Source organism: Grammomys surdaster, unplaced genomic scaffold (assembly GCF_004785775.1).
Source record: "Grammomys surdaster isolate TR1022 unplaced genomic scaffold, NIH_TR_1.0 233, whole genome shotgun sequence".
NCBI lineage: Eukaryota > Metazoa > Chordata > Mammalia > Rodentia > Muridae > Grammomys > Grammomys surdaster.
In genome coordinates this window covers 4195524-4216715 of record NW_021604678.1, presented here as the reverse complement: position 1 = coordinate 4216715, position 21192 = coordinate 4195524, and the positions used below count along the sequence as shown (strand labels likewise).

General features: G+C 43.0%; 1 protein-coding gene across 14 annotated transcripts in view; it reads right to left on the bottom strand.

Moving 5' to 3' along the window:
- Sec31a (SEC31 homolog A, COPII coat complex component) overlaps positions 1 to 21192 on the bottom strand; it is a 52975-nt gene that overhangs the window by 7447 nt on the left and 24336 nt on the right. For 2 of the 14 annotated variants that reach the window (XM_028773722.1, XM_028773721.1), the window contains exons 13-24: positions 19937 to 19975; positions 19410 to 19487; positions 17091 to 17166; positions 16466 to 16644; positions 14560 to 14686; positions 14098 to 14243; positions 12646 to 12819; positions 11748 to 11921; positions 7713 to 7836; positions 5726 to 6067; positions 1748 to 1786; positions 439 to 497 (exon numbers count right to left, since the gene is read on the bottom strand). In XM_028773722.1, coding sequence (XP_028629555.1) covers positions 439 to 497; positions 1748 to 1786; positions 5726 to 6067; positions 7713 to 7836; positions 11748 to 11921; positions 12646 to 12819; positions 14098 to 14243; positions 14560 to 14686; positions 16466 to 16644; positions 17091 to 17166; positions 19410 to 19487; positions 19937 to 19975 — 1557 coding nt within the window. Of the gene's footprint in view, positions 1 to 438; positions 498 to 1747; positions 1787 to 4052; positions 4794 to 5725; positions 6068 to 7712; positions 7837 to 11747; positions 11922 to 12645; positions 12820 to 14097; positions 14244 to 14559; positions 14687 to 16465; positions 16645 to 17090; positions 17167 to 19409; positions 19488 to 19936; positions 19976 to 21192 lie in introns of those variants that run through there. The other 12 variants (XM_028773724.1, XM_028773723.1, XM_028773729.1 and 9 more) reach the window with 10 other exon arrangements.

Here is a 21192-nt window from a genome sequence, read left to right as displayed (position 1 = left end):
AACTTCCTGCATTGTTCAGTGTGGAGTATATGTGCAGCTCAATGGAGGACCAGGCCCTCGGTCGCTAGGTGCGCTGTTCAGAGAGGAAGTGCGTACATGGACCCCACACAAAGTGTCACAGGCTGCTGAGCACGTTGTTAGATAACAGCACAGGCCAAGCCAAGGAAGCCCCAGGTTCCTAAGCTGTCCCCTTGCTTGCCTGCCTGCCTCATCCTCCCAGGCATGGGGACTAGAGCTGTGTGTCACCCACAGCGCAGAGTAAGGCTTTGATGACACTCTACCTTCCCTCCTTTTACCATGGATCAGAAGAAAGCTTGGTATGAAGCATTTTATAAACATTAACCGGCAAGCTTTGCCCTTCAAGTCCTTGGTTAAGTGTGGTGTGCTCCACATGCTATATTCAAAGACATGCACTGGGCAGAGAACTGCCTCCATTACCTTCTTCTTCTTCTGTACTCTGTTCAAAGCTGGAGGATCATTCCAACCATTCTGAGGACCTAGAACACAAGACATTTCCCTTCAGAGCCCTAAAAGTTCTCCTTAACTGTGAGGTAACTGAAACACCGGCTTTACCAATCAGCTGGGGTCACACAGGGCCACATTCTTGACAGCACTGCTATGTAAAGGGACTGTCCTAAGCTTTGGGCCTAAGTCCTTATGTCTAAACTGACAGCCAGCCTTCAAAGTCAGTTCTCCCTTATATCCTAAGAAAGGAGACATAGGTTGGCAGAGTGTGCTTCTGCAGAGCTCTGTCATATTCGATGGACAAAGAAAAATAAAGGAGACAGCCCTCTATTGCCAAGAGAGCAACTCAACACACACGCCAGCACAGATGCTGAACATGGTTCTATTTTTTAGAACAACTCAATGATGGAATGCTTGCCCAGAATGGGAGGCCTGGATTCCGTGTCCAATAACACAGGACAAACACCAAAACAGCAGCAGAGCCCAACTACAGAAGAGCAATAGTATCTCTCATCATTCCCTGCCTTATGAAACTATGGTCAAATACAGTAAGCTTCCTCAGAAACTGAAGACCCACTATGCTGGCATCTCAGAGTAAGAAACGGCCATCAGTAGAGTTCACTGTTTTAGTACCAGCATATTACATAACATGCTGAAATTGGACAGCCTCCAAATTACAAGGTGATTACTTTCCACCTCACCGTGGAAGCAGATGGCTGTTACAGCACAGGTGTGTACGTGAACATGTGAAGACACAAAGTGAGTCAGTTTTGGGACCCCCCCCCCCCCGCCTCCCCTTGCTTGCTAAGCTGATACGAATATTATATCACAACAAAATTGCTTGGCAAACCAAAGAAATCGAACAAGGTCAGTTCTTTCCCTAAACACTATGGACTTAGTTGCTTTGTTGTTAAACAGAACTTCCAACAAATTCACCATGAGACCAGCCAAACGGGGCTCTGAACAGTCAGGACTTGGTCCAAGCTACTGTGTCTGCTTAGCACACTCTTGAATGTACCACCACACAGAGCAATCACTGAAATCCCGCCCACCACCTCGTCTGCAGCTGCACATCAACCCTCTCATTATGTTCACTGAGAAAGCCAGTTTCCACGATTTAAAGCTGGGAGTCGCTATATACATTTAATCACTTCTAAAATTTGATCCAATTAATAAGCCAAATAAAAATGATACTGATCACATGCATTATTGTTAATGCCCATTCATTAGCTGTATTTAATGATTAAATTATTTACTAAAGTATGTTTTACAACCAATTCACCTTCCAATATAGATGCTTGGTCTTGAAAAGATTGATTCTCTGTAGACAAAATGTAAAAGTCACTTAGATAGTATTATGGAAGACATTCTAAAATTATCACTTTATACTTTTTCTTCTCTGCTTAACAGGACATAGAAAAAGCAAATTAACCTCAAAGGAACAAAACTTCACAATTTTTAAAAACGTACTTATTGACCGTCCCTAGCTAGATAGCCTGGTCTCCTCTCAATGTAGCCCAGGCTGCTCACTAAGTAGCGTAGGCTGACCTTAAACTCACGATCCTCCTGCCTTAGCTACAATTACAGATATGTACTACCACATTTGTCCTAAAACTTCCTTTTAAATCAAGTTATGTGAAATTTCTTCTATCCGATTAAGAAAGTCATTAGCCTTTGTTTTCCTTTGTTTTTGATTTTGTTGTTAATTCCTTTAAGTTCTATCATGTGCAACTCTTAAAACAGCACTGTCTCCTCCTACTAGCTGTTCTCCTAAGAGAGGTTCACCCTTCATGTAAAACCCAGTGTTGCCCTGGTTCTTGTCCTGACAGTTTCTCTCTGTGACAATGGAGCTCAGCACACCCCAAGGGTACAGAGCTTCCCATCTCCCTACTTACACCACATGCCAACAAGTGTGTCATGTTGGCGTAATTCAAAACTGTGGACCTATGCCAACTGAGAACCTGTTCAATAGAGTAATTGGTGAGGCTAAGGTAGGACCTAACGTTATCTTTCCAGCAAGTTCTTAAGTGACACCAGTGTTGCTGTCAAGCTTCCAGCTGTAGGGAAGAGTAAACAGTGGCCACACTCTGCCCACTGTCAGGTTGTCAGGGCTGGCCAGGCCCAGCACAGCTCAGAAGCATGGAGGCAGGTATACTCATCTGCACACACAGCCTTTCAGAACCCAACCAGCTTCAGTGGGCAGGGGAGGAGCCGAGAGACCAGCCCTGAGCTATGCGCCCTGCCCCACCCTGTTCACAGACCCGGGAAGGGATGAAGACCACGTCTCTGGCTCCCAGGCAAGCGCTGCCTGAGAGTGTTCTGCTCTCACCAAGCTGCAGGACAAGTAAGTGTGAGGAGCGACTCTAACATAATCCCTTAGTGACAGCACGGAGGTCAGAACCAAGTCAGACGCAAAGTTAGCAGTGAGTCAGAATCAAAGCAGCATGGAGACTCCGGAGAGAGTGAGTGGGTCAGCTGGCTAGCTCTAAGGCCATCATATTTTTGAAAGTGTTTTTTCTTAGAAACAAACACAAAGTAAACCAAGAACTGGAGAAGAAAAAAAAAAGTCAAACAGCAGCCACTCATCCTAGACAGTGAAATGGGGACCACTTTCTGCCACAAGGGACCTGCACTGCTTCCACTTCACCCCAGGACTGGGGGCAGCTTGTATCTTGCCTTTAACTCTGCCAATGTGTCCCAATCTGTCGCATGAGGAAACCTCCAGCTTACTCTCCTGAAAGTGCCACTTAGGCCACCCACTTAGCAGTCCAGGGTCTCTAACTAGAAACTCCTTATCCTACTACATGGGGCTATTCAAAACTTGACACAGATACAAAACTTGATTTTCTAGGAGTTACTTGTTATTCCTTAGAAATACACTGTTCTTTTCAGTCTCTCTACTTCTTCGATAATTCCAATCACGGAGTAAACAGGTTCTCATTAAGAACTGACTGAATAAATGTTTTGCTAACTGCAACATCTATTTCTATGAGCCTTTGCCATACAATCTCATATATTCACAGGAAGCTTGGAAATCTGTAGGATCTAACCCACTGGTCAACTGGAACTTCTAAATATCAAAAAAACCCATCATCCAAGACACATTACAATATGACAAACTTTCTAGTCACAATTATGTAACTTCAACAAAACCTTTAGGAAATCCAAAATGAAAGCACAGTGAGGTAAGTGTAACTAAGGCAACAGGAAGGTTTACATGCAGGAGGTGAACAGTCAGTGAGGCAAACACAGTGCATGCTGAACACCAGGGAAGGTTAGTGTGGGTGCTCTTCCTGTTAGCCATTCTGCCTCTCAGCCAGGTTACAACTGCACAGCAGACATACCTCATGGCAAATGCACTTCTGCCTAAGGCAAAAAACAATGCTGTGCACTGTTTTATTTTCTGTGCAAATATTTATTTTCTATTAGAAAGTGACAAAAGCCTCTAGCAATGGTGCTGGGGAATTCTTGTAATCCCACCACTGAGAAGTTTTTACGCTGACACAAGAACTCCAACTGCAGGTACAGAACGAGCAGCAAGGACACAGAGCCAGGTTAAACCAGAGAGCAATGTGTGAGCGCCGAGACTGGTCACAACACTTGAAACAAGTTCCAGTTTCCTCATCTACAATCTTAACAAACCTAAGAGGTTCTGTTTCTCAGGGTTGTGAGGACTGAAGGCAAGACATACAGCAAATGCCAGGTCATGCCCAAGGCATTTTAATAAAAGTGAGCTCCTCCTCTTCTTCCTGCACTGCTTAAGAGGGCATTTCCTTGAGCCCACTCTGTTTTCTACAGAAGAATCCTCTCCAGCTGCTCAGAATGGTTGCTTCTCTAGGTTATAAGGGTGGTTTTGGAGTTCTAGGAGCTAGCACTCATTTTGTAACCATCAAAGCACTAAGGTGTGTCTGTGGTGCATTACTGAAATATGTGTGCTCGGCTCCCCTTCTATGTAGTTTTCTCCTCCATGGTCAACTATGTCCACGGTTACTAAGTGGAATATTAAACATTTGTAAGCAACAGCTGAGAAGTCAGATACACACACTTCACGATGAAGTACAAAGCTTCCCTTTGTTCAGAGTGTTACTACTGTACAGACCACCCTTACCTCAGTTAACAAGGCCCCAAAGTGAAGGCTGTACTGATGCTGGCAAGTTACTGCAGTCTGCTGCTGTTATAATTTTTAGTTACTGTCAGTCTCTTCTTCCTCTTAGTTAATAACCAGGTTATCACATATGGGGCTGGTGGCATATGGTATCAAACATGCTGCACTCCCACAGGTAAAGCCAAGACAACACTTGCAGTGGATAATGTTTGCTCTCCGGATGCTAATATTACATATTATAAAACGAGGAAAGAGGTGTGTTTATAATTCTGGGATCAATTATAAGATTTTAAAACTAGTAATATTTTTAAAATATTTTATATCCATATTTATTATTGCATTTTATTTGAAAAGACTGTTTCTACCGTGGACTTATGATAAATTTTTATGAGTTAGCGTTACTGCTTAGCATTTAAAGCAAAAAACCACAGAACAGACTCTCCCTGTGTCTCCCTGTGAAGAAGAGCTTCAGGATTCGGGTTAAACAAGCCTCACTTCATCCTTCTGCCTCACTAGTGTGAACATCCATTATGATCTGAAGAGGGCGCTGTCAATGCCAACGGGCCGGGGCCTTACTTTCAATTTCCTTACTTTCTTACACTTCTTTACTTGTGTCTATGGAGGTCAGAGGACAACTCCAGAAGCTACATCTCTCCTTGCAGCTTGTCAGACCTGCAGCAAGTCAACAACCTACACTGAGCCGGCCTGCAAGAACACTGAGCTCACGTAAAGAAATGGGCTGGAGACACAGCTTAGCAGTAGAGCATTTCGATAGCACTTGAGGTCTACATTCAAATCTCAGGATTCACCACCCACCCCCGCCCCATCCTCCAAAGTTCTGCACTTCACATAACAGTACCCACTAAATCTGATTCCAACTATCATTCGTCTTGCCACCTAATTTTCTACTTTTTGAGGTCCATGCAGCAGCAGGTTATGCAGTCTTAGTGCAGTCTGAAGTGCTAGTCTAAGGTAGTCTTCATTTAGTAGCTGATGTTTGGTATGGGAGGCTCATACTCATGCAAAAGTCTAGAATTTGTTATAAAACTCAACCGGCAGATACTCAGTTCACAAACACTCGGCAATAAAGCCCCCCCCCCCCACCCTTCTGCTCATGAAACAGGAGGCCCAAGCAAACCCCTTCCAAGCGCAGACCTGTTCTTTGGGACGCAGGCAGCTCACTGGCGGCAGCAGGCGGTGTACCTGTTGTTCCAGGAGGCAGTGCATAAGCTGAAGATGACGGGGGAGCTCCTGGTCCGCCATGCTGGAAGGACGCTCCAGAGGAAGGGGGGGGAGGGACAGAAGCAGCAGAGCTGGAGGGAGGTGAGGAGGCTTGCTGTGCTGTGTACATCTGAGGGTGTCCAGAATAGGAAGCGGCAGGAGATATGTACGGGGTGTTAGGGTAAGTGTTAGAAGCAGGAGGAGCAACAGGCTGTTGAGGTTGATAAACTGCTGACCCCCCTGTTCCGAAGGAATACTGCTGGACTGGCTGGTAAGCTACATCAAGGGAAGAAACAGAAATCTTTAATTAGTTACATATTTATTCACACAGAAGTAGGAAAAAAGTAATCACAACATAGGAAAATGGTTTTAATCATTCATCTTATAACAGTAAGACCAAAAGCTAGGACACATGACTGGGGACGTTGCTCAGTGACAGAGCACTTGCCTAGCACGGGAAACAACCTGGGTTCCATCTCCAGCACCTCAAACATAAACAGAAAACAAAAACAAGACAGAGCCTTTGCATGCTACCTCTGAGAAGTATGGACCATCTTATCTAGGAGCTGACAGGACTGCCTGCTCCTAAGACTGCAGGGACAGCTACGAGCCACCAGATGGAGCCATGAGGACATGTGGCCCCAGAGCTTTTCTGGAAAACCTTAGAGTTTGCTGGTAGCTCAAGACTTCAGCCTCCACCAGCAACCGTCCTGACAGAGGCTAACATCTGCACAGGGAGGGCAGGGAGAGGAGCAGGGTGAGTCTCTGCAGTGCGCGCCTGGGGCATCTGCTACCCAGAAACAGCACTGAGCACTGCATGAAGTGGACGTTTATGTGAAGCATCCCTGCAGCCCAGAAAACCCTCATTTGGATCAGTGCTTAGGGGTATCTTGTTTTTTTAATAGTTGCTTAGGACCTCTGTTCTTAATTTTTAATAGTTGTTTAAACTTATAATTTCCCTGTGTTATTTAAGTTCTCAGTTTGAAGTTGTAAAACAGTAGTTTTTTGGGTTTTGTTTCTTCTTTTGTGATAAGGTCACTTTATATAGCCCTGGCTGTCCTGAAACTATGTAGACAAGGCTGGGCTCAAACTTACAAGAGATCTGCCTACCTCTACCCTACACCCGACCCCCACCCCTGGGGATGGGATTAAAGGCATGCATTCCCAATGCCTGGTTGTACTTTTTATTTTTTTCAAGTATAACTGCTCTCTTTGTCCAAGTCCACAGAATATACAAACCTAAGAGTGCACACATAAAGTCTGGGCTTTGGCACAGGACAGTATCATCATTTGTTCGCTGCTGCAAACATGTGCTGCTGGAGAGCAGGGTGCAGAGTCTGCAGGTGAGCATGTGGGTGCCCTGTACGTTCTGCTCAATTCTTCTGTAAAGCTAAATTTATTTTTAAAAGTCTACACTAAACAAAGCCAACAATAAATAAAATGAAAACCAATAATAAAAGAACAATAAATAAAAAAGTAAAAATAAATAAAACCACAAATGTCCCATGAACCAACTTGCCAAAACTGTGGTTTGTGTCATGTTGTCTGAAGAAAAAGAATATATTCTGGCTAACTTCTGCAGCTCTCTTTGTCTATACCAAACCACAAGATACATTATCTATTTTACAGGCCTTATACATGACCCAGGAACAGAGGGCACCACTGTTCTGAACAGGATGATACAGCAGCTACTTCCTAGCACACAGACTCTGAACGCCCTCTATCTCTCTCGTGTGTCTATTCCCCACTTCCCCCTCTCCCCTGGTACTAGAAGCTGAACACACTAAGCAAGCCCTCTAGCACTGGGCGACATCCTAGTGCCCTGATTTTCTCTGTCAAGACTGCCCTGACCATGGCTTTGCTGCCGCTGAGTAAGCGGTGGGAGGCATGCTACCGTGAGGGTCCCAGCCCCGCTACTTACGCTGTGGCTGTGGATAAGGAGGCAGCTGGCTGTGCATATGGCCTGGGGATGCAGGCAGCGGGGCGGTGGGATTTGGAATAACATTGCCGTGCATTATGAAACCCGGAGGTGGAGGATTTTCTCCCTGGGAAATGAGAACAGAGTAAAAAGGAAGATTATATTTGGGATCAAGTCTCACCAAATAGCCTTGCAGTCTCTGAAATGGAATTGGTGTTTATTTTTTTAAAGCTATTATATGAGAGAGCTGCATTTTGCCTATACTATCTTACTCAGAACACGTTCTGAGTGATCTAAAGGTCCAAACTGACGGCAGGGACAGCAACAGCAACGGCCTCATAACAGGGCCGAGAACACTGTGGCCTAACAGTGTTAACAGCAGAAATCTCATCTCTACTAACTTCCATTCACTGCTCCGGACTCTGGACATAAATAGCATATGGGGACTTTTGGTTTTCTTCCATTTCTGCAATGCTTACAAGAAAGAGAAACACCTTCAGAAAATTCAATTTAAACCATTATTTGAACCTTGGTTGAGATTTTTCTAACTCAAGTAAATTTAGAACTGCAGAAGAAGAGAAAGGATAAGAAAACAAACTGATAGCACTAAAAATTGCCACTTGCATCCCACAAGCAATAAGATGCACCGAGCAGGCAGATGGATGCAGAGTAGGGACTGGAGAGGAACAAGGAAGAAGGAAGGGAGAGCATATATAATCATCTATATAATCAGCTGATAGTTCTATATAGTGTTATATATAGTCAGGGAGCAGATATACCTGTGTGTCAGAGGGAGAGGCTGCAGGTGGATGGCTGGGGAGGGCAGTGGGAGTTTTGTTACTCCAGGTAGTGACAGTAGGGGCAATTCTAACCTGAATTGAACAAAGAAATACCAATCACAGAAAATAAAAAATAAAAACGTTAAAAGAAGAAGTAAACAACTCAAAAGGGCATAATAGCAAGATGCAAAGCAAAAAGTCAAAGCAGCAAGATTACATGTAGCAAAGCAATGGCTTCCAAGGGCCACCAGGTTCCAAAAGAAAACACAACAAAACAGCTGGAGGGAGGCAGGAAAACAGGGTGAAAACCTCAATCAGCACAAGAACAAACCCATTCAAGAGGGAATGAGGCAAGCTGAAGAGGTAGTTCAGTGGTTAAGAGCACTGGCTACTTTTCCAGAGGACCAGGGTTCAATTCCCAACACCCATCGGGACAGATCACAACTATCTATGACTCCAGGCCCAGGGAATCTGGTGTACATGCAGGTAAAACATTCATTAACACATAAAAAACAAATAAGTACATAAGTAAATAATACAGAGTGAGTGGGAAGAGGTCCTTAGGTAGAAAGAAGACACTCGGGAGCCTGAGTAACCATTTCCATGCTACTAGTGAGTGGCAACATGCTCCATGAGGCCATTCACAAGGCGTATACTTCCCTCAGAAAACTCAACGTCATCCAGCCAAACCCTACGCGAGAGGAACACTACAGATTGCTCACCTAACCTCTGCCTTCACCAAGAAGTGACTTTAAGGTCCATAGGACCATAGGTGACGGAGTTCAAACTGAGCCGGCCCTACTACACCACGCTGCTTACTCTCAAGTTCAGTCTAAAAGGTTTCCGAAAACTTTTGTTTTTAAAGATTTATTTTTTTTTTTACTTATATTATGCCTATGAGTACACTGTAGCTGATTTCAGACACACCAGAAGAGGGCACTGGATTCCATTACAGATGGTTGTGAGTCACTGTGTGGTTGCTGGGAATTGAACTCAGGACCTCTGGAAGAGCAGTCAGAGCTCTTAACTGCAGAGCCATCTCTCCAGCCCTTCCTAAAACCATCAAAATCCTTTTTGGTATGCAAATCTTTCCAGAACTCCAGCACAGACATATGTACATAAAATGACTTTCAGCCTCCTACCCCTTCCGCTTGCAAACCTTACTTTAAAGTTCAACACCACCACCTCCTCCACTAAGCAAGAAAATCCCTGATCATTTGATGGAATTTACCTGCTTTTCTCAAAATACAAGATTGGTGAAAGTGAAACAACTGTGATTTTGTTATTATTTTACTTTGAGACTGGATCTAAATATGTAGCTCTAGGGGACCTGGGATTTGTTATAGACATGAGGTTGGCTTCGAACTCACAGAGATCCACATGCGTCTGCCTCCCGAGTGAATGTAAATCTTCAAATGGTACACTACTGTGCCCAGCAAAATTCAACAGCTTTTAAAGGCTTTCATCATTTCGGGGGGGGGGGGGGGGGAGGCAGGCCAAAGGCACAAAGAATAACTGTTCTTTTCTCCAATGTAGAGCAAGCCCTGCTTTATTAGTACCTCAAGAAACATCTTAGTCTAAACACCAACTGACCAAAAATTCTAACCAAAGTTTAGCCTTCAACCAGCTGGGTGGTGCAGAGATGACATCTCTGTGCCTTGAACCCCACAAAGTTATGTGACATCTACCTCTTCGTTGTCCTGGTCAACATTTCACCCCCATTTCCATGACAGGTTTTGTAAGTACAATGTCCATAAGGGGAGAGAAACTGTGTAGCTTGTTTACCAGGATACTCCCTACAGCAAGACTAATGCCGGGCCCTCACAGAAGAGCTGCAGTAGGTACTTGCAAAATGAATTGTGGAAAAAAAGAAACCGTGTTCCACATAGCAAAGCTGTATCTGAGTACTATCAGTACTATCTGACTAGCTCTGTTCCTGTTCAGTTCTGAATTAGGACTGATCCGAAGTACAAGAAAGAGAGGTTGAACAATCGAGGTCTCTCATGATTTTAGATTTACTTTTCCTATAATGAAAAAAAAAATCCTGTTGACGCTGTGACCAATTTGTTCTATCTGAAACATCAACTTCACTATCAGTCAAGACTATTCATACTTTACTTTTAAAAAGTATCTTCCAAGCCGGGCGGTGGTGGCACACGCCTTTGATCCCAGCACTTGGGAGGCAGAGGCAGGTGGATTTCTGAGTTCGAGGCCAGCCTGGTCTACAGAGTGAGTTCCAGGACAGCCAGGGCTACACAGAGAAACCCTGTCTCGAAAAAACCAAAAAAAAAAAAAAAAAAAAAAGTATCTTCCATTTAAGAATATAAATGAAGGGCAGGGTGTGGTAGCACGCACGCACTTCAACCCCAGCACTCTGGAGACAAAGGCAAGCAGATCTCACTCATGAAATCAAGGCCATACTGATGTACATACTAAGTTCCAGGCCAACGAGGGCTTACATAGTAAAATGCTGTCAAGGAAAGGAAAAAAAAGATTATCTGTTGGTCTGTAAATACAGTTTCTAAATGAAACTGTAAAAACCAATGCTACAACATTTTATGGCATAAACACAAGATTAAATAAAACTAGTAATCCGATCCCAACTCGTCATAGCCTTTAGTCTTTAAAATGTAAGTTGGTTCACTCAATGCTTGTTGTCAGGTTACTCTTGACTGTGTGGTACAGAGGACATGATGAACTTACTTACCCTGGTGATGGAAAAACAAAATGCTCAGAAAAGGCCTTCTAAAAACGAGCTAATCATTAACTCATTCTCACTACCTTCCCTCTGTCCTTTGTTAAGTGAGTCCAGTAGGATTTAGAGAGCAGAGGTACATGTATAGGGAAGACCGACTGAGACTGAAGAAACAGTCTCACTAAAGAGACTGAAAACTAACCTAAACCAGTGGAAATAACTGCACGAAAGAGGTGATTGAGAAACAGGTCATAAACCCCGCTCAGGTCCACTGAGTGCAACTGCAACACTATATGCCCATGTAGCTTCACTGCAATTGTACCAAGCACATTAAAACCATCCATTTTAGCCGGGCGGTGGTGGCGCACGCCTTTAATCCTAGCACTTGGGAGGCAGAGACCAGCCTGAGTTCGAGGCCAGCCTGGTCTACAGAGTGAGTTCCAGGACAGCCAGAACTACACAGAGAAACCCTGTCTCGAAAAACAAAATAAAAATAAAAATAAAAAATTAAAACCATCCATTTGGACAGACGTGGTTCCACGTCACCTGGACCATATCACTCACATGGGGATAATATTGTTGAGTCTGAACTCTGGGCATCTGCGGGTGGCCAACAACTGGTCCAGGCCTGCCCTTGGACAGCGGCTGCCTCTCATATGGGCTCTTCGATGATTCCTGTGCCGGCACAGACTTGCCTTGTGCTCTACAGAGTCGGTCACGCAGCTGCACGATATTTGGCTGTAGAAAGTAGAAGGGAGCAAACCTCAGAGCTAACCCAGCTATACGGGAGCACGCTGATCATTCTTGAAGTCATCTGATCATTCGAGAGACCCCTTCACAGTTCTTATGTCAAGTGTTCTAGAAAAGACACTGCTACTCATGAGTCAATAACCCAGACTGGCACCAAAGGACAGAGACACACAGTACAACTTGTCACTTCAGAGTCAGGGCTTTGACATATGTCACCTCTTGGTTAGGACATCAGTTCAATGTTTTCACTACACAGAGTTTTGAGATCTTGTCTCAAAACAAATAAAATATATGTAGTTCTAAGTGACACTAAAAATACAGGGTTTGATTTGATGATCTGATGACTAGATGATTCGCCCTAGAGGTCTAAGTCAGTCTTAGGTAGAAGGTCTTAGGCATCGATACAACGAGGGCAACTGGGTACAGTGGCACACAGCCATAATCACAGCCCTGGGAAGCAGAGGCACCCTCAAGGCCATCCTCAGTTTTATAGTAAGTTCAAGACCAGCCTGGAAACATGAGATTCTTAAAAAAAAAAAAAAAAAAAATTTAAGAAAGAAAAAAAGTGAGTTGGACATAATTCAGCACTTGGGAAGCAGAGGCAGGGTGTCTCTAAATTTGAGGTTAGCCTGGTTTACAAAGCGATCTCCAGGACAGCCAGGGACCTGTCTCAAAACAAAATAAAACAATGATGAAGATGGACACTAGTTACCTGGTTAGTGTTGTCAGGCAAAAACGCCAAGGCTGCAGCAATGCTGCCCTGGGCTGCCAACAAGCTGGCATACTGACTCATCTTCTCGGCCAGAAGAGCCCCGACAGTGTTTGTGTCCATGGCTTGGGAGAGCCGCACAGCTTTGCGGAGGATGACAACTTTCTCAATCAGATCCTAAATGAGAAAAGCAAGGGAGAAGGAGACAATCAGAGACTCCAACACATACATGAAAGACGCAGGAGAGAGACAGTCACTAAGCTTCCCAAAGTCTACCGAAAGTACAGCTCCAGTTCTCTCCCTACACGAAGAGCACACAAGAACTGAGCACCACCTGGATGCCGACCAGCAGCAGGCCATGTTTCCTGCACCAACATTACTACGACACCTCCAAAGGGCTCACCACTTGCTCACGTTCAATTCCCTCCAAAGGCTGGCTCTACTGCAGAGTAGTAGAACCTGGAAGAAGTGGGGCCCAGTGGGGGCCATTAGGTCACTGAGGATATCCCTTTCTGTTGCTCTTCTGCCTCCTGTGGGTCAGCCATGTTCTCCTGTCAATATGCTGCCACTGCCAGAGACCCAAAGCCATGGGCTACCTACCCAACCTTTGACAGGACTCTCCAGACCCTGAATAAAGCCCTTTCTCTGTAAAGTTAACTGGTCCAGTCATTACAATAATGCAGACTGACTAACATGGTTGTGGCAAAGGCTGTGGAGCTGTTCTTGGAGAGCAGGCCTTGTAAAGGGAGATCTGCTCTGCGAGAGTGTGTAGGACACCCTCCCTCCACCCGGAGGTGAGAAACACGTTACTTCTCAGAAGCACTTGCAAGGAAAAGCTTGCTTTAAAAAAAACAAAAACAAAAACAAAAAACAGACTTTTAATCTCAAAAGAATGATGTTTAAAACTAAACTATGACTGTGGATAAATTTTTTTTCCAGAGAGAAGAAATACTACACTGAGCTAGGGTAAGACTGCCCATTGGGTGCCTTGGGGGAAATTTTAAGCTCTACTTGAGGCCTGGGACAATCTCCACAGTTTGGCTCTCTCTAGCCTGTGTGATAGAGCTAACCTGAGTTCCCTTTATCTCGTACCTCATTCCCTGATCATAACTTCTCTCCTCAGGGCTGGGATGCCTTCCATTCTCCAGCCCACATTGCCGCTCACTGCCAGAGGAAGGAGCTTGAGAGAAAGCTGCTAAACCCCAGGCTTTCAGTGTTCCTGCCGCCTACTGCTCTAGTAAGCTGCTGCACACCCCCTGATCTGGCAGCTTCATCCACACCTGCCTAGCCCATCATCTCACACCTGGCTTCTTCAAAGATGACTATGAAAACACACAGTGATGTGTCCCGAGAGGCCATAAGACAGGTGAAGGCAGCAAGCTTCTAGAGCACGCGTCTCCAGCTCAGCTGCGGGCACACTACAGCATAAGCACCTTCTGTTTCAAAGACACTCACCTGGAGAGACAAGGGGTTGCTACTGTCTTGAGCTCTGGTCCAACAAGCAACCAATCTCTCCACATTCCCCGCGCAGATGTAGCAAAGGCAGGCCTGAGTGCGCAGGAGGCTGTCTCCTTCACTTTCAAGCCTGGCTCCCAAAAGATCTGTGAATCAAGAAAAAGGCAAGGTAAGAAGACCCATTCCATCTGCGCAGGAGGTGTGAACAGCTCAACAGTATCTTCAGAAGCATGGACATATTTTCTTTTCCTATCCCTTCCTGCCATCTGTCTGTCTTTCATCCTGCTGAGAATCAAATTCACATGACTATGTTAAACGTGTGAGCAGCTAGCACTGAGTGCTGCCTACCTCAGCATTTTACAATTCTCCTCTGTGATTAGACAAAGGTTCCTAGTAAATCTCCTGAGCTGTGCAGTGCCCTGGCCACCTATGTAACAGTTCCCCGCAAAGCTCGTCTCTTACCGCAAAGGGCTGAGAACTCGTCTGGTTTAGCGTAAGTGAGTACTGCAGCTAAAGCCTCTCTCCAATTTTTAAGATCACAGGATTCAACAATCTCCTTCCAGTTCTTCATCACCACTGCAGTGATCAGCTTGGGAAAGGAAACAGAAAACATGAGGATGAGCTAATCTTTACACTCCTGCAGTGCTGTGGTCTAACCTAGGGCAATCACTGCTGCTATGTCCCATACCAAGGAATCTCACCTTTAAAATGACAACTTATGGTTTTTATACCAAATCAAACAGCAGCACAGTGAAAACATGCTTTGAACCAAATAACAGACACTATTTTTCCTTCAAAAAGAAAATTATGTCAATGTATTTTATAAAGGGCCTCAGAAGAGAAGCATAGGATACTAAGAAAACAATGTTGTTCCTGGGTCTAATGAATCAGGAAACGTTGTCTAAGCATGGTATCCTGGGAGACATCTGAAGGACAAAGAACGTCATAAAGAAAGGTCAAAGACCAGGGCAGGGCCAGTAGGACCATGAAGCAGGACAGAGTGCTGACACCAAGCCTGAAAATCAAGGCTAACAGCCCAAGGTCAATCCCCAGGTCCTCTTAGTAGAGGAAATCACCTTGTGCAAGCTGTCCTCTGACCTCCACAAGTATTCACTCCATGGTACAAGTGCATCATGTGTGCACATACAAAAGACATAAATGTATAAAACACAACCCAAAGCCTTCAAAGCGGAGGCAGCATAGCAATGAGGGCGGGAATGACACCAACCTGACAGACAGAGGGGCTCAGGCAAGGCCTGGGGGCAGCCACCTCAGACTCAGTATTAGAATAACTTTACAACAGTAAAGTCCACACTGGGCGTGGTGGTGCATGCCTTTAATTCCAACACTGAGGAGGCAGAGGCAGGTGGATCAAGTCCAGCCTGGTCTACAGAGTGAGTTCCAGGACAGCCAGGGCTACACAGAGAATCCCTGTCTGGAAAAAAAGTTTCAAAACTACTTTTTTCAGACACAGAAAATAACATTAAGCTTAAAAATGTTCAGAGCTATGCCAGAGATTCCAGTAATTGAATAATCAAAACTGTGCAAATCTTTAGGCGTAACAGTTTTATTTACCATATAAAACAATGTTGTTTACCTATATGAGGAAAGCATTAAAATGAGCCTAAATAATCCCAAATTGGGACATAATACATCTTGACTATAAACTATTGGAGAATAATTAAAAACATTTCTAACAGTCCTTAACAATGCAGGAGAAGCTTACACTGTGATAGTGTCAACAAAGATGACACGTGGATCTATATGTGACCTTGATTCTGTCAGGAATATTCTACAAACATGCAGAAAGGCATAGAAAGATGTGCACTAACTTCTGGTAAAGGTTAAGAGATAACTACAATTTTTACTTTAAACCTCTAGAAACGTTTTTAATGTTTTATAAGGGAGTCAAAACACTGGAACTGTTTCATATCAAAATAAACTACCATTTCTGTGTCAAGTAATTTAATTTCTTAACTGTATCTCAATTATCAATAATAAAAATAATAACAACAACAACGATAGCATACTACCCTCATAAACAGAATAACAAATAGTCTTATAATTCTAATACTCAGGAGGCTAAGGCAGGAGGATTGAAGGCAGAGGGAAAGCCTGGGCTATGTGGCAAGACCCCAGCTAAAAACTAAATGTAATTTTTGGGAGGAAGGGCAGTTTTGAGACAGGGTTTCTCTGTGTAGCCCTGGCTGTCCTAGAACTCATTCTGTAGACCAGGCTGGTCTTGAACTCAGAGATTACTAGCCTCTGCCTCCTGAGTGCTAGGTTTATCCAGCTAATATAAAATTTTATAAAGTATATCTGTATTTGAATGTGTGTAGGCTACTGTTTATTTTGAAAAATGCCATACCCTGGTAATTTTGCTTTGGGATGTTGCGAAGTATTTCTTCTGTGTTTGAGCCAAGAGTTCTTGTCCACCCGCTATGGCTAATATAATGGCATCAGCCATTCGGTTATCATGTAAACAAAGGTCAACTGCACTCTCAAAATTGCCCGTCAGCAAGGCCCGAGTAATTAAACCATCAATATCTGTAACAAGAAAACACAGCATCCACATTAAATAGAATTTGTTACCAAAAACAATTACAAGAAAATTATGTACAACAGATTTCATACTCAGACAAATGGAGAGCACAATGCTAATTTATTACTAGCAGATTAAATTTCCAAAATAAGCTGTATTTATGGAAGTTATGGAAGTAAACAAGATGTATACATAGTAACACTCTCTGTATTAGTAAAGACCACTTAGGTGAGTTAGACAAGTTCTTTCTTAACCCTGCCCACCGACAACACATTCTAATTATGCCTATAGGTAAGCAATTGAAATCCCAGGTCGTGTGAGGATGAGACACAGGAGGACTGTGAGTTCAAAATCCTCAATGGTGTGCTGTACACACTCACACTCTCTGTCTTTCTCTGTCTAATCTAAGCTAGAAGATGACTCCTCTTACGTTTACGCCAAGGGCACTTACCCCCACTGACAGAGATGTTAAACGTCCCTCCAGCGGAGGGCAGAAAGTCACTTTCCGGTTTTTCCTCTTTAATGCGCTAAAGAGATAAAAGGGCACAATTAAGCAAAATGGAAACTAAAATAATTTACTCCTAAAAAATTCTGTATGATTATTCATCTACCTAGAAGATGATACACCAAGTTGTTTCACAAAGTTACCATATCCAAGTTTAAACTAGACTCTGGGCCTTCCTGAGCCATTAACTCCCATATAAGACGTAAATAACCCAGTCATCCAAGACAGCAAATCAGGTGTGCACACTTGGCACACATACAGGAAAAGCTGCTGTCAAAAGTAACGCACGCTTGTTTACATCCTCCAACTTCAATCACTTCAAGGTTTAAAAATAGGTATGTTTTTAATTCTAGAATTTACAGGTTTGTCTACAAAATCTTTTTGTCAAAGTTAAATCATGAAAACAAATTACTTGGTGTCTTAAGTACAAAAGCAAACCAGGGCTTGTAGCTGACTCAGTTACAGAGCACAAGCCCAGCAAGTGGGTGTGGTCTCCAGAGCCACAAAAACCAAACAAAAAAGGCAGTATAAAAATTGTTTTTAAACATACAAAATTAAATCATTCATTTCATTTTCCTTTAAAGTAGATACATATGGAACAGCACATAGCCTGGTTGTAGGTGTATACGGGTATACACATAATCCTATTATAAAGGTTACAAACTGTGTGACTCAATTCAAAATCTGAATACAAAACGATCTGAAATTCAAAACATCAAAATTTCACTTCAGGGACTTGTAAAGACTACGTAGACATCCCAAGCATTTTCTTTTAAATGAAAACAAAGTTATCCTACATGACATCAAACATCCACACCTGCATCTGCACTGCCTACACTCCAGAATGTGACATCCTTGAGTAGGGTCCAGCACAGGCTCACCTAAGGCATGGAACTCATTACCCTTACAGCAGGAGGCAAGTCCTCCCTCCTCCCCACTTCAAGTTTAGAAAAGCACTGGTAGTTTACATTAACCACACTGAGGGGTAAACCAGCTATCCACCCTCACTATCTCTGTTCATCGAGTTTCTAGAAAGTACTTTCAGGGCTGGAGATGCATATGGGAAAAAATACAGGAGACCTGGGATACATGAGGCCCTGTGCTCAATCCCCAGGACCATACAAACAACACCATTTTTCCTTTTTCTAACTTACCATTTTCAGATATACTTTCTATACACAACTAATAAACCTGTACTTATGAACTCCTGAGATATTAATAGGGCCCCAAATACATAATTTCTTATATACTGAAACCTCAAATATATAAGATACTATATTGAAAAGCAAAAAGTATCATCAAGACAGAAGGGAAGATTCTTTTTCCTTTTGACTGATGACGGCTATCTGGCATTATCGATTACTCTGAGTGCATTACCAAGCAAGACTTTAATTTGATAAGTCGGTTAATCTATCTGCATGCAAATGAACATCCTCGTAGGTATCTATAAATTTCCCTGGATATCTCCAAAACTAGTTCAAAGGTTGAGGGAGATTTTACAATGCTCCTTATTTCCTTCTTAAATTCTAGGAACTGATTTCAATAGAAAAGATATTCTATATCAGTTTGTAGTAGCCCAAAATATTCACGAATTATGTTTATAAGTATTTCATAGTCAAGGAAAAAGGCAATGGAAAAGTCAAAGATTAGATACAAAATAAGAGCCTGATTAATTTTCCAAGATTAAGTAAAATTAGAAAGCAAAAAAAGTAAATTCCAGAATTAGTTGTTAGTTGGGAGGAGAAAGAAAGAGAATCAAAAGGAAACAAATTAATGATACAAGTTTGTATTCAAGGTCTCTTCTTAATTAATTTCAGGAATTACCAAGCACAGCTAAGGGCACATAGTAAATCATCACAATTGGTTTAGTTTTATAAAATATTCTTGACTTGTGTTCCAAGTTCAGGACTAATTTAGAACCTCTAACACTGACAGTAAGCTATACAAATTAAATGTTGACATGCAAAGGCAACTGCATTTCCAAATGAAACATCTCTTCAGTTTAGCATCTGGTAGTCTCCTGAGCCAATTAAGAAAATCTCACATCTGCTGCTAATTTTAAGCCATACAATCCAGAAGCTGGGCCAAGGAACTAGAGCACAGAGATACTTCTGTTAGGTGAGGTGAACAGACTCTTACCCTAAACATACCTAAAAAACAATATATTCAAACATAGTTGGCAACAATTAGTCAAGAATGCCCCAAGTTTCAAGTGAGATACACAATTATCACACAGTTTTCCAATAGAATATAAAAAGTCAGTACCTCTCCCAAGAGCTGCTCTTCAGCAGCAGGACTCTCCTCCCCATCACTCTGCGCTACTTGGTCAGAGTCCTTAAGAGCCTTTGGTACATAAAACAATCAGAGGAGTTGAGGAACGTAGCATTAAAGGTTATTAGTAACGAGAGACAAAGACCCAACCAACCACACACAGAGCTTGATCATAAGAAGCAACCAGGCAAATTTATTCCAGAAACAACATTAAAAGGAGAGCAAGAACTGTCACTGCCAACCTCTTCCTTCCGGTTATCACATGTCACATGACACACAAGAGCTTTACCTCAAGTATCTGAACAGGCATTGACTCAGTTTTCCCTTTTATAAAGTTCAAATATATCAAGAGTGACATGCTTTAAAAGCTCAACTTAAGGTGAGAATTATGAACTTACTAGAATACTTAGAACTGGTATTTTTTAAACCAGGAAGCACAAGACATAACTTCTCAAGTTACCCTTCCTTGTCATGATCTACGCAAACTCTCACAAAACAGCTATTTTTAACGGCCTTCTTACCACATCGGATCCGTCCACTCTGTTCAAGGCCAAAGCAATCTGAAAGGAAAATAACAACTCACCTACTAAATGGAATTCTAGTTCAGGGAAAACAGCAAGGTTTAGTGTTACCCCATTCTCAGCACAGCTCCACATTCTTATCAGGGACAGCATGTTTAGGGAGAAAGCGAAGATCTGTGCAGAATGGCTTTTCTAGCTCTAGTTTCATCTACATGGAATTCTACTGTTCAGATGTTCTTCAGTTCTGCTGTCTAACCACAAAATCAACCTTAAAAGAAACATGCTTTCTTATACTTTGTTGTTTTAAATAACTAGAAGTAAGTTTTTGTTTTGTTGTTGTTTGTTCTTTAAATGGATCTCACTCTGCAGCCCTGGCTGCCCTCGAACTCAGAGAGATCCGCTGCCTCTGTCTGCTGAGTGCTGGGTTTAAAGCCTGGGCTACCATGCCTGGCTTACACTGTTTAAAAAAACAAATTGCTTTAGCAGTATTTTGATAAGGATTCTATTTCCGAATTTTTTGCTTCTAGGCATGCAAGTAAAACTTCAATCTCCTGAAAACTCAGAAAAATCAAGAGCATCAAGGATGCTAATGATGAAATCAAATAAAAACCACTTTAAAGGCATAAGGGAAGACCCTTGCAGTGTGCCCAGGATAAGGCTCATCCCATGCGCCCTCAGAGGGGCACACTGAGACAGCACACACTGTTTAGGCAGCTGTGTTTTCTACAGAAAAGTTCAGTTGCTGGCAAAGGTGGTGACGGGCCAAAGAACTAAGTGTTTCAAGGTCTCTGTGGTACCTGCTGCTCAGGCCAACACTGACCAATTAACACGGTTTCTGAGGAGACGACAAAACTAGAATGTGTTTTCCTCTCAAAACGGAATTAATGTTACCTGGTTAACAAAGTGCCACTTAAGAATTCCATGATGGCCAGGCCATGGTGGCACACACCTTTAATCCCAGCTCTTGGGAGGAAGAGGCAAGAATCACTGTGAGTTTGAAACCAGCCTAGTCCATAGAGAGTTCCAGAAAGGCCAGGACTACACAGAAAACAACTGTTTTGAAAAGCATTAAAAAAAAAAAAAAAAAAAAAAAAAAAAAGCGAAAGCATTGCTGTAGCTAGGGTGGGAGCCTGCAGTGGCTCATACAGTGTCTCCTTCCCTGGTGTGTCAGAGCTGGGAAGATCTCACTGTAGCTCCTCCCCAATAAAGCTTCAGTGTGTGTGACTTATCTGTCAAGGCCAAGTCATTCCTGATGC